Source organism: Octopus sinensis, unplaced genomic scaffold (assembly GCF_006345805.1).
Source record: "Octopus sinensis unplaced genomic scaffold, ASM634580v1 Contig02788, whole genome shotgun sequence".
Lineage (NCBI taxonomy): Eukaryota > Metazoa > Mollusca > Cephalopoda > Octopoda > Octopodidae > Octopus > Octopus sinensis.
The window spans coordinates 1-13,863 of NW_021826008.1; the positions used below are offsets into that span (position 1 = coordinate 1).

At 33.4% G+C, this 13,863-nt stretch overlaps 1 protein-coding gene across 1 annotated transcript; it reads left to right on the forward strand.

The window, feature by feature from the left end:
• The first annotated feature begins 5,068 nt into the window (after positions 1–5,068).
• Positions 5,069–5,629, forward strand: LOC115227339 (tigger transposable element-derived protein 6-like). The gene has a single exon (XM_029798207.1). The coding sequence runs from the start codon at positions 5,069–5,071 to the stop codon at positions 5,627–5,629; it is 561 nt and encodes a 186-aa protein (XP_029654067.1).
• Positions 5,630–13,863: the final 8,234 nt, after the last annotated feature.

Consider the following 13,863-nt stretch of genomic DNA (forward strand, 5'->3'; position numbering starts at 1 on the left):
GACGATAGCTACAAAAGAACATTCGAACGTCGATTTCAAATAAAAACATTGGAAGCTCACTAAGACGTATTTAATGACAAGATTAATCGGATTTTTGGCATTTTGTATAATTGATAATTTGGAAGAAACTCTTTGCACTTTTATCAGTTCAGTTTCTTAAACTCCGTAGTGGACTTTGGGACTCACAACAATGCGAGTAAGTCAGATTGCAAATTCAAATCTCTTTATGATCATTTAACTTTGAACAATTACAAAAGAGAATTAAGCTGACAAAAACAGTTTGAAAAATGCGAAAATGTAAATCGGTTATTGATCATATGTGCCGTGATTTTGGAAAATCGTGTTTAGAAATAAACTTTTTTTGTATTTAACCAATCAAACAAACTTTAGCGATCAAAATATGCTTCCCTTCCTTGCCTTTGCGACCAGTGGTATCATTAATAAGCGTGAACATGCGCTCCTATCAAAACAAGAATCTCTTCCAAGACCTTTGACCCCCGCAAGACGAGCTGGTTATTCCACAAGCTCGTTTGCTGTCTTGCCGGGCAATTGTAAGTCAAACCTTTCGGCAGCAATCTCCTAATTAAATTTGACATTTGATTTGTATCTTTCGCCGTAAAATAACACAAAAAATTTAGGACGATTTGAATGGATTTTCTTCCAATAATCGTATTTTATTCATCTTAATAATAAAATGGTATGGTGTGTGTCTGTCTGTCTGTCTGTGTGTGCACACCAACTGTCAAATTGGCAATACGATGTCCCTCGACTTACATGATATGTCCTTAAAACCTTCCCCCCCAAAAAAATTAAAAAAAATTTTCTGCATTTTGGTTAAAATGAACAACTACAATGTCCTCGACTTACATGATGAAGTCCTTAAAACCTTCCCCCCAAAAAAATTAAAAAAAAATTTCTGCATTTTGGTTAAAATGAACAACTACAATGTCCTCGACTTACATGATGAAGTCCTTAAAACTTCCCCCCCAAAAAAATTAAAAAAAAATTTCTGCATTTTGGTTAAAATGAACAACTACAATGTCCTCGACTTACATGATGAAGTCCTTAAAACCTTCCCCCCCAAAAAAATTAAAAAAAAATTTTCTGCATTTTGGTTAAAATGAACAACTACAATGTCCTCGACTTACATGATGAAGTCCTTAAAACCTTCCCCCCAAAAAAATTAAAAAAAATTTCTGCATTTTGGTTAAAATGAACAACTACAATGTCCTCGACTTACATGATGAGTCCTTAAACCTTCCCCCCCAAAAAAATTAAAAAAAAATTTCTGCATTTTGGTTAAAATGAACAACTACAATGTCCTCGACTTACATGATGAAGTCCTTAAAACCTTCCCCCCCAAAAAAATTAAAAAAAAATTTTCTGCATTTTGGTTAAAATGAAAACTACAATGTCCTCGACTTACATGATGAAGTCCTTAAAACCTTCCCCCCAAAAAAAATTAAAAAAAAATTTTCTGCATTTTGGTTAAAATGAACAACTACAATGTCCTCAACTTACATGATGAGTCCTTAAAACCTTCCCCCCCAAAAAAAATTAAAAAAAAATTTCTGCATTTGGTTAAAATGAACAACTACAATGTCCTCGACTTACATGAAAAGTCCTTAAAACCTTCCCCCCAAAAAATCAAAAATTATTTTCTGCATTTTGATTAAAATGACAACGCGAATGTCCTCGACATTCATGATGAGGTCCATTAAAACCTTCAGGCAAAAATCTCACGTATTAGAATATCCTTGATGAAAACGACAGCGAGAATATTACAATGATGAACTCCCAATTATTCGCGATAAAGAAATTCAATTCATCCTATGTTTTTCTCTTTAAAATTAAATGCATATATCATTATCGACCATGAATCAAAATTAAAGCTATTATCATATTTGACTTTGACAGAATGCAATCACAGATTGCACGACTTGAATAGAGTGTGCAAGTAACAGATTTAGAAAAACCACTTGATAGTTGAAACCACATTAGCAACAATCATTAACACAATTTACCACCAATTGACGCACGATCTTGAATAGAGTGTGCAATTAACAGATTTTGAAAAACACTTTGATAGTTGAAACCACATTAACACAACCATTAACACATTTACCACCAATTGACAGCGCAATCAGAAGAATTTGCGTAAAATATTAACTATTTACTTGAGTTTTTCGTAAAGATAGAATTTATTTTCGGTATGCCTCTTTTCCTAAACTTTTTTATTATTCAAAAATAATTTTTTTAAATAGATAACCGAAGGAGGAAAACGAAGCTGAAGAAAAAACGGTCAGCTTAATAAGGTAATTAATTAAATCTTTTTTGTGTGTCGCTTTCTTGCCTGCCGCATTTCCGCCTGCCGTATCTCCCGTATTCTAAGTTATTGCCCCGCATATACAAATCTGTAATGTCATCTAAATTTTTTGGATAATTGGATTTGGAAAATTCCCAGATTGCTGAATTAATCCCATTTAAAATTTCCTTCTTTAGTAACTGATAAGGCACTTTTCTTGTTGGCTTTCGTAAATCACGTGGGATTGATTTTACTTTCTCAATTTGGGAACAAAATTCCTCATAACATTTTCTAAAATTGGAGACTTCAGTTTTTGGGTCATTTGCATCAGATAATTTGTCCATGGAAATTTTAGCCTTTTTTCCGTTGACTTTCAATAACATCTTTATGTTAGAAACTGACTTGGTAGAAGAGAACTTTTCATTGAAAGCTTTTGTTATAAGAGGCCATCCTCCATACGGTATTCGATCGAATTTTGATTTAATAGCTTGAACTGCTTCATGGATCCATTCCAGTTTGTCATCCGTTTGTACTTGATCCATAATTGCTCGTAAAGATAGTAGTCTTGTTCGAAAAACAGGTTCTATAACACAGGGATGAGGTTCGATGTCGATTTCTTGAGCTTCATGCTGCCCCCTGACCACTTTCTCTACGTTAGTAGTGTTTTCTCTATCAATATTCTTAGCGATAATGCCATTTCTCTCACTAGTAGGGTACCATCCCTCGAACCCGTAGGTAAGCACTGGGTCGAAGCACGTTTTATAAACAAATAAAAACGTTTCCGGACTAAAGTGGAAGTGAATTATGAATTTGATATTTTATGACTGTGTCAGAGAAAAACCCACCCCTGGCATTCGAGATCTGGAATATTAAGTTGTATTTAATCATTATTTAGCAAATTAACTCCAAGATGACATTGAAAAGACTGCATCACAATTAACAGAGCTTGGTTCACTCTCTTTGGTTCGTACAGATCTTTTGTCATACTATATTGGTTTAAGTAAGTTCCACAGTCATCTGCCACCAATTTACTAAATAATTAAGATTAATTTATTCAAGTTTAATGCAACTTGGGTCACTCGTCTTCTGAAAAAGTTAAATTTGTTGACTTAAATAGCAATATCAAAAAAATGACAAATTGGGAAATTAATTTTCTTTAAAAATAAAATGAATAACAACGTCATTAAGAAATGCCAAATGGCATAAAAAAGCTCATTCGAAACGTAAAGAAAAAAAGTAAATTTACAAAAAATAACACTCATAGATGAATTAAAACACAAAACTGATTACCAACCCGTAATAGCGACCACTCCAATGCAGTTAACCATTATTGAACTCCAAAAACAAACCCGTAAACAGATGACCGTACAGGAGAAACTCCTGCAAGTGACAGTTTTGACGTTCTGTCCCAATCAGAGGCCAACTACTTAGTCCTAAACCAGAAATTACTTGACAGAGCTAAATAATCGAAAATCCACCAACATATGCCCCTTCAGAACACAGCCTTAGTCTTGAATCTATCAAAGCTCTAATTCAAAGAAAGCCTTACAAACCTTGTGTTAAACCACATTCAACAAGCGCGTTTGTACTTTCCTCAATTATATTTAGTATAATTTGTATGTTTATATTTTAGCTGTAATCGCACTTTTGGTTCACCATAACGCATTCAGACCACAAATGAACGACATTAAGCCCATTGAACAGATTTGTGAAAAAATGTCTCTACATATATTGATCACAAATAACCAAGTGAATGTCACATATATGAAGGCTCTGAATGCTGGATGGTTGGAATATGAGAATTCAGATGTCAACGAACTTAGATATTTTATTGGTTCGAATATAAAAAATGTCGGAATATTTGGACCTGGATATTATCTTGTGAATAGAAATGATAAAGAAGGAACAAAATACATAATGCATAGATTTATTGGAAAATATGAATATCCGATGGGATTTGTGGAAATAGTTTGCAACAAATATTTGTTGCCTTTTAAGTAAATTACTTTTTGATGTACAAATAAATTTATCTGAAAAAATTATCTTTTATAAATACAGATAAGCTGTTTTTAATCTAAATATTCTTTTTGTAGTGATTAGGCAGAATATAAAAAGGAATGTCGCTGAACTAATTATTAATATCTGTAAGCACTTTACTAAACTGCCGGTGGTTGAGGGGATGCCCTCTGACCATATTCAAAGAGAATTTGTAGTAGTTTTATAAAGATATCTTTACTTGTATCAGTTCGAGAAATTCTTCATAAATATTAAAATTTGAATTACAGGCTCTAACAAATATTGCTAATTGTGCAATTTGCGCATTGGAGCTTCTTGGTTAATAAGCAACTTAATACACTTTTTATCAAAAAATACAGATTTTAACTTATAAAAATCAAAATGAAGATGTTTCATGTCAGTATTTGGCTGATAGATTTTCCCATTTGTTTAAAAAGAAGATTTCCAGAAAAACAATTAATAATATTATTTTGAAAAAAGATTTTTTCTCAAAGAGTGTAAAAAACAAAATCTATCTTCAAAAAATGCGCATAGACTCAAGTTCCCACAGCTTGATGCTATGTTAGTTGAATGGATGGATTCGATTGAGTCTAAAGGTAATTTGTACTAATTTATGATTAAGGTGGCTTTCTTAATGATGCTTTAATTTCAAATAAGGCTAATTTATTCGCAGCTGAATTAAAACTGGATAATTTTAAAAACTCAAATGGATACCTTCATAAATTCAAAAAGAGGCATGGTTTTCGAATGACCAAGTTACATGGAGAAATGAGAACTAATGATCCAGTAGATGTCGACTTATTTATCGAAAAATTCATAGAAATATCAAAGAGTTATAATGCCGATCAAATTTATAACTTGGACGAAACGGGATTGTACTACAAGCTGATTCCTTCGAAGAGTATTTGTAGAAACAGATTTCAAGGATATAAAAATTTCAAAGATCGTGTTTCTATTATGCTATGTTCAAATATGAGTGGAAATCATAAATTGAAACCTGTGATGATCTCGAAACCTAAAATGCCAAGATGCTTTAAATCTTATGACTATAAATGTTTCATTGATTATTATAGCTCAAAACGAGCTTGGATGACAGGAACAATTTTTACTAACTGGCTATTAAACTTTGATTACCATCTCAAAAATGAAAAAAAGCAAATTTTACTTCTCATGGACAATTGTCCTTCACATTGTGTTCCATCAAATTTGGATAACATAAAAATATTGTTTTTTCCTCCAAATAGTACTGGTCTTATTCAACCTATAGATTTGGGTATAATAAAAACATTTAAAACACATTTTACTTGACACAAGTTAATGTATTTGACTGATTTGTTGGAACAGCAAAATATTTCAGTATACAGTTCCTACAAAAAGTTAACTCTAAAGGATACTGTAATTTTCGTAAAAATGGCTTGGGAAGATGTGTCTGAAAAAACGATTGCAAATTGTTTCGGAATTTTAAGCAACCCATTCAAAAAGAATCATGTAGTTGAAGTTCAAGATATTGCAGTAGAAAAAACTGACATTTTTGATCCCTTAGAAGTCGAAAAATTTCTTAATTTTGAATATTCTGAAAATGATACATTTCAAGACGTTGAGGATATTGAAAATATAAAAAATGAAGAAGAAGTAGAAGCTGAAGTAGAATCCAATGATTCAATTGACAAAGAAGACATTGTGGTTAAGTTAACTAAAATTGAAAACGAGCTCCTAAAAACATTGAGAACGAACATGAAGTTCAATTGATTACATCCATAAGGCGCTATAAGGAAAATGTCATTAAAACTCAAAAAAAGCAGATGGGCATCCAATTCTACTTTAAGAACATTAATAATGCTTAATTACTTAAAATTTTCTGGATAAAAGTTGTTCTTATTCAAAATTTAATTTACACAAAAGATTGATTTTATTTCTCAAATTGGCCATTTCTCGAATTGACCACAAAAACACGTGGAACCAAAAATGGCCAATTTCAGAGGAGTCACTGTACCTTCGAAATAATTGTATGATTAGATTGATAATGCCTTTTAGGTTGTATTCTTTCTTGAAACATTCCAGTCCGCTGGTTATCACTTCACAAAGTTGTTAAAAGATTTCATTTTTGAGATCGGATTTAATTTAGTTTCTCTTAAATGAGAAATTATTATAAATGCGGGCCTCGAAACGAAATGAGTTTGACACCCCTGCTCTAGATAGCTGAAATAAGGATAAAAAGAAGTGCAATCAAAAAAAGGACAATACAACCGGCTACACAATCAAAATTGGAAAGCCTGACAATATTCTTTTCTGCTTGTTTTTCATAACTCACTGCACATATTGACTTATTATAGGGTTGACTATCAAATTGGTATCTGGCCGTTTCATCATCATCGGTCACCTACTACGTTCGTTTCTAATCCAAAATTTAATTTGTATAAAGAGGTAGATTTTCTCAGCCCACAGTTGAAAGATGATTCAAAATTGGGTGGGAAATAGAGTGTTGAAGACAAAAAAAACTTTGGAAACTGAAGCCTCTAGTATTTTTGATTGGCTTAACTCTGAAAATCACTAAGAAACTGAGGGCATCCCAAGAAAAGATGGGAAAAACATCAAAACGCTTGAAAAGGAAAAAAGTTCTGCCCAACGCATGTGAAACAGTCCCTCAAAAGTCAGACCCGCCGCCACTATTGTACAGACTTCGAACAGAAAGTTCAAACCTGAATTGAGTAAACTCATGAAATTCTACGCCGGAATCAGCCAAAAATCATCTAAAGATAAACTCATATATATATAAACAATAAACCAAAAAAATCAACTCACGCATTTATACCTGCCAAAAGACCTTAACAACCAGAAGCACATCACCCCGATTCAATTCCTCACAAAAACTGCTCCCCGCCCGTTCTGCCAAATCTATGTAGATTCTTGATATGACAATTCCCAGACCCAATTACGGAGAGTCTGTCCTTCTGGAGCTTCATACACAACAAGACCAAATGTGAAAGAATAAGACTCATGGCCAGGATCGCATGTAGCCCAGTTTTTGGCAGAAACACCATAAACAGCTTCCCGAGTCTAATTGAGAAGCCTTCTTTACTCAATTTATCCTCCTCTACAAACACATTGCTGAAGGGGCTGATTAATAATAGAATGAAAGAGACATACACATTAACAACGAAGCTGTAAAGGATATTCTCACAGTACATTTTGAAAACAAAAGTGACTTTTTTGACCACATGAGTTAAATATTGTTGGGCATTAACGAACGAGTGCGGAAAATCAGAAGAAAGCAATGGACATATAACCTTGCTTGTAAAACAGGAGTACAACAGGTGGTCTATGACCGGCTCTGGACAACACGCGTATATTGGGAGTGAAACGTCAGAGCACACTTCTTTATATAAAAGCGCTGAAAAGTCAACATCTTTTTCTATATTGAATCCAGCACTTCGTTTAAGCCGTGCAATAAACTGGTTCATCAGGAAGAATTCAAATCTTACTTCCAGGGGCTCACTGATGGCATCAGCCTGTCATTCTTTTATAACACCATATTCAGGAAATACGAGAGAAAAGACTTGTATTACGCACACCGTATTGCAAGTGAATATTTGATGAACATAATGGATATGAAGACATTAAAACCATTGAACATTTTATACAATTCAGAGAACTTCGTCAAATACGTTCTTACAATAGCAAGCTTCAGGGGAGGAAGCAATCCCCCTTCTAGTAAATGCCTATCACAAACATTGAACAATGCACTTCAACACTTATACACGATGAAGCGAATGGACAAGGTACACCGAAGTGTACTATCACGGAAAATTATTATTTTAGAGACCCTATAATTTTAGGGGTGTTGCTGGTTGGCATGCATGTAGCAATCAATTACTTTGGTGGGGGAGAGATTGAAAAACTGGGAAAAGATTATATACAAGGTGTGATAGCAGAAATAATAAGGAATCAAACGATGGATACATTTTATGAAATGCAGACTCGAACTTTTGGAAAAAGAGTGATTGATTATGCACTTTGTGAGAGTGAAGTGAGACATGCATTGCGATCGATCGGAAAATTAACTGATATTCATCCACACTCTGACACATATAAATACAACGAGTAGAGTTAAAAAATGTTAAGTTTTTTAAATTTTTAGCAATTATCTTGAGTCAGTAATTAGTGTCAAACTAGGTGGGTCAACTATGTGTTTTAGGTGGTTTTGCTCGAAAGATATTGCTATGTCAAACAAGTATATGATGTGGACAATATTCACAACAATTTCTTTAACTGAAATGTAAAGAATTTTGTCTCTGTTCTTCATTTATTTGAAAAAAACATGCTTGACTTACTTTTTGAATTTGTGATGAACTGAAGCCGAACAAAGACGGCTTATTATTACTACGCAATATTTGTAGTACATTTAATAATTATAAAGGAAAATTACAATTCGACGATTTAATCAGCGTCTTTATATTCTGGGAGAGAAAGGGAATACTTCTCCGCCAAGCACGGAGGGAGGAACCTTTCCGCCAAAATGTGGAACCTCCCGTAAAAACTAAGGGCACAAAGTTTAGGAGCAGTGAGTGAAATAAGCATGTCCGGTTGGAGTGACTGAGTGTTGTTATTCCCGTCCACCCGAGAGGAATATTCACACTCGCTACTTGTATTCCGGCTGTTGAAGAGTTACTGTCTGCATGTCAAAAAAAGAGCAAAAGCCATCGCAGCTCTCTGCCTCTTAGGAAGCATGCATCTGGACCCAAGAAGTTTTTTCTTCGTGTTCCACGCAACCATCCTATCAAGCTTGGTGTACGAGATGGAAGCGTGGTACTACTCGAAAGATCTTGAGAAAATTAACAAGAAATGCATAAAGATCCGGCGCTATGCTCTAAAGCTAGCTTACAGGCTTGACTCGCAAGGCCCGGTCCCAAGTTTGGCGGAGACCAAGTCCCCGGAGATACGGCAGGTCATTGAGAAATCTATCCGGTCTTTCTGGACAAGATCTCAACCTATTTCATTCTCTTCTTTGCAAACTTTCGGAACTGGCTTTCTACAAGGTGACCAATCATAGGAAAAAATTCCTGACAGCTCGGTAATTTAACTCGCGGATTTACGCCAAAGGCCACCTTGAGCGCTAATCACCTCGTTTTTTCCAGTAGTTTAATAATTCTTGCCTTAAAAGGGGACAAGATTTACCCTTCCAGCCTATACATCAGCACAGGAAGAATAGCTACTCGGAAAATGAATAGCACCGTCTCAGGGGGTAGGCGAAATTTAATAAGGCACATGATCATATGTGTGCACCGTTTTTCGTTACATTTTTCATTTTCAGGAAATTGGACTCCCAGGTATAAAAACGATTGGATCTTCCGAATATAGTCAATCGTGTATGGTAAGGTTTTTGCACTTCTTCCTGCTGATAATCGAGTGAGGGTGCACTTCTCAATTGACAGTCAAGTTATTTACTCTAAATAGATTTTTATTGCGATATGAATTAAGATATTGGTAATTTGTTGTATTTTATGCAGAAAAAGTTTCACTAAAACCATGCTGCAATGCGTAACAATAATTTTTTTATTAGAAATAATATTATCCATTAACTTAAAATAATTCGATCGTCATTTATTTTATAAAAAGTACATTTTTATTTTAATACAAAGTAGTCGGTCCATTCAACTGCGTGGTTCATTTAATAGACGGTGAAATTAAATGTTATTTATTCTAATTTTTAAATGTTCTTGATTTATTGAATAAAATACAATAAATTAATTACATCAAGTCCACGTTATATTATTTTCTTGTGTTGTGTGCTTATGCTGTTAATTTTTTTAATTTTACTTTGCTATCATGTTTTATTTTAAAATTTTTCGTTTTTTTATTTGTTTGAAGATTAATTAAACTGATTACTGGTAAAATATCTTTATAAAGTTTATTTTGCAAGTGTATTTATATTCATTTTTTCAATTATTTAATCTTCATTCATTTAGATTTTAAATTATTATTATTTTTGGTACATTCCTCCGACCCTGACGGGAAGTTTTGCTTGAGTTCAACCGATTTTGTCAAAGGAAATGTTCAGAACTGCTTCCGTGCAGGATTTCAATGATTTTTCCAAGGAAGACAGAATGTCTGAATGCGAGTATAGCAGGCACGGGAGCGTGTACAGAAGTTTCGGCATATGTATACTGCTTTTCATGAGGAAAAAAGCGATGTGCGAGTCTATCTCTAAGAGTCTGCTTGTGAGGTTACAGAATTACATGTCTTTCTTCGCCAGATGGGCCTTTAGGCCAGATGGGCTTAGAGGGCATCCAAGAAAGGTTGCTTCTAATGGCTGGGTTATTTGTGCACCAGTGATGAAACCTTGGATTATCATATTGACATTCGGAAAATCCGCCTCAAGGTAGTTGAGGTTTAGGAGTTCCGATTTATCCACGTTAACTTCTAGGCCAAGGTTGCGCAAAGCAGGGAACCGAATAATGGAGGTATGGGTCGAGAGGGCTTCGGAGATTTCCCAGCCTGTCTTCCTCACGTACGGGAAAGAAACTTCACTTATCTTTGGGGATAAAGTCATCCGTACCCGAACAGGAGTCCAACAAGGCGACCCTCTTGGACCATTACAGAATCAACACCAATATTCATGTGGAAAGAAAAATATATTCCTGAGAATAAATTTATATTCGCCTTAGCAATCGACGAGGCTGTACGATCAATCCTCTCACCATTCAATTTATGGTGCCTGGACGACGCGACCATTGGCGGCTCTGTGGAATCCATCACCGAGGACCTAGCCCGCCTAATCTCTTCACAAAATTATATGGAAAATCATGCATTTTGCCTTTATTTCATTATTTGAGGCAATGAATTTTCTATTTCGCGAACTACGCTTTTTATTCATTCTTTTAAAATAAGATGAATTCCTGTTTGCAAGACTAAAATTAAAGATTTTTTTATTCGTTTTTAAAAATAAATGCAGTCAAACCCCGTTTACTCGCCAAATTTAGTAGGTAAATAAAACTCTATCTTTAAGTGTGAAATTTTTGTATGATTCATGAATGCCATATTCGCATTCAATTTTCTGAAGAACTTCATTAAATTTGAATTCATCGAATTTAGTTATAAAGGAACGCATTATTATTTTATCCATAGACTGCAATATTGTTGAGGTGTTGACTGGGAGAAAAAAAATTCAATAAATTTTAATTTGAATAATTTTTTTCAGAAGTTAATACATCATTGAGAACAAACAGCACCATATGAACATTTATGTTTAGAACACAAATGAAGACACAGTTCTCTGCTAAATAGTAGAACAAATAATGTCACTAAATGAGACTAAATATGAAACAAAGGACAATGAATAAAAAACGCAATTAGTTATTCTGATAATATGAGGGACCCCAATCATATTTGCGGTAGTATTGAGTCGGATACATGAAATAATGAACAGAAGTATATAAACGTTTCGGATACTTTATTACCGTTGGATGTGACAATGATTGCATTTGTGTCTTCTTATATTAGTTTGATGGCTAATCGTTTGTTTTGTGTGAGCAATTCCACTATTTTGTGAGGAACATGAAATGGTATCCAATAATTTTCTCTTCTTCAGTGTGTGTTATGTGCTTGAAATACATTTAAAGTAATACAATGAAAATTTGTTTATTTTACTAGTTAGGAAGACAGGAAAAACTAGCCTAAAAATTAAGATATCAACAATATTCTTTTTATCAACAATATTCAATTATGTTGGTTAGCTAATAAATAATTATTTGACAGCAAAAACTTTATAGATCATCATATTTTTTCGATTTTAACGTGCAGTCGAATATAACACGCAGGCAACTTTAGGGCCAAAATATCTGGAAAAATGAAGTAATCAAATATAGTAAGCATCTAAAATTTTGCGCTGACAAAAATCAGAAATTTCACTTTGATGACTTTTTTGAACGTTGCGGTATAACTTACTCGCCATGTTGCTTGTACAATGTCTAAAACTGAACTGAGGGAGAGTGAACTGAGACGAGTACAAGGCTAAAGAGGAAACAGTGGTTGTTCGGCTTCCCGATCGGTTTTACGAAATAAAGTAAAATCGAGAATTTATAATCGTACCAGCAAAAATTGGTAATTTATTTTAGTTATTGATTATTTACAAAAATAATTAGTAAAAAATTAATTATAAAATGCACCCCATTTATTGGAATTAATTATATAACAAAAAAAGACAACTATCATGAGGAAAAAAAATTATACAGTCCCGTCCAAATGTTAGAGGCACCCTATTTTTTCCCTAAAAAGGCACTTATTTATTATTTTTCGAAAGATTTCAAAGAATAATTTAAGTTTTTAAAGGAAATTAAACATTTCCAAAGTTTTTATAAATATTCGACCGATAGTATTCTCAAACTTGAAAACAAAAAATAATTGGTCGCTCATATGTTAGAGGCACCTATGTAAAAAGCAATAATTCTATAATTTATTATTATTAATTCTAATAAAAAATTCAAATGCCTCGTGTATCAGTTTATAACAGGTTTCTCGTCATCGAAAAATTAAAATTTGGCGAATCTTAGGTGAAAATATCCAAAGATTTGGGAATCGGACGCATTGCAGTGAAAAAACCAAAATTGACTGCATCTCAGGTTGAAAAAGGTATACATGGTGTCTTACTAAAATTCCGTGGAATCAAGACGACTGGAATTTAGTGATATTTTCTGATGAATGCCGGATTCAGTTAAATCAAATGTCTAGGCAATACATAAGAAGACCCCCTGGATCAAAATTACAGAAAGAATATTCAATTTAAACTGTGAAATTCCCTTTATCAATTACGATATGGGGAGCAATTAAAAGCAATGGGCAAAGATCAATTGTCCTTTGCCGAAAAACAGTTGACTCCGCCGAATATCAACGCGTTATAAAAGAAGGATTTGAAAATTTTTATGAAGAAAATTATTTTCTTCAACAAGATGGAGCAACATGTCATACATCAAAATCCACTAGAGCGTTTATGGCCGAAAACAACATAAAACTCATGGAAAAATGGCCAAGTCAATCTCCTGACTTAAATATAATTGAAAATCTATGGGCAATTTTAAAAAAGAAGTTAAAAATTGTGGAGCATCAACGATTCAAAAATTATGGAATGAAACAAAGAAGGCCTGGGAAAACATTGATACAGGTGTGGTTATTAAGCTTTTTGAGTCAATTCCAAGAAGAATATCTTCGGTAGTCATAAATAATGGAGGAATGACTAAATATTAAATTTTTGGATAATTTTGTCTTTCGTTATTGAAATGTGCCTCTAACATATGAACGATGTATTATTTTGAGTTTCTTAGTAAATACACATTATAAACTAAATGTGCTCAAAAATTTTAGGTTAAGATTTTTTATTCAATAGTTTGTTATTAACAAAAAACTTTTTTCAAAAAATGACAAATAAGTGCCTTTTTTAGGAAAAAAATAGGGTGCCTCTAACATTTGTACGGGACTGTATAACAAAAGTCTGTATGTTATAATCAACACTATTTATTAAAAGAAACAAAATTTAACTTAAGCTAGCT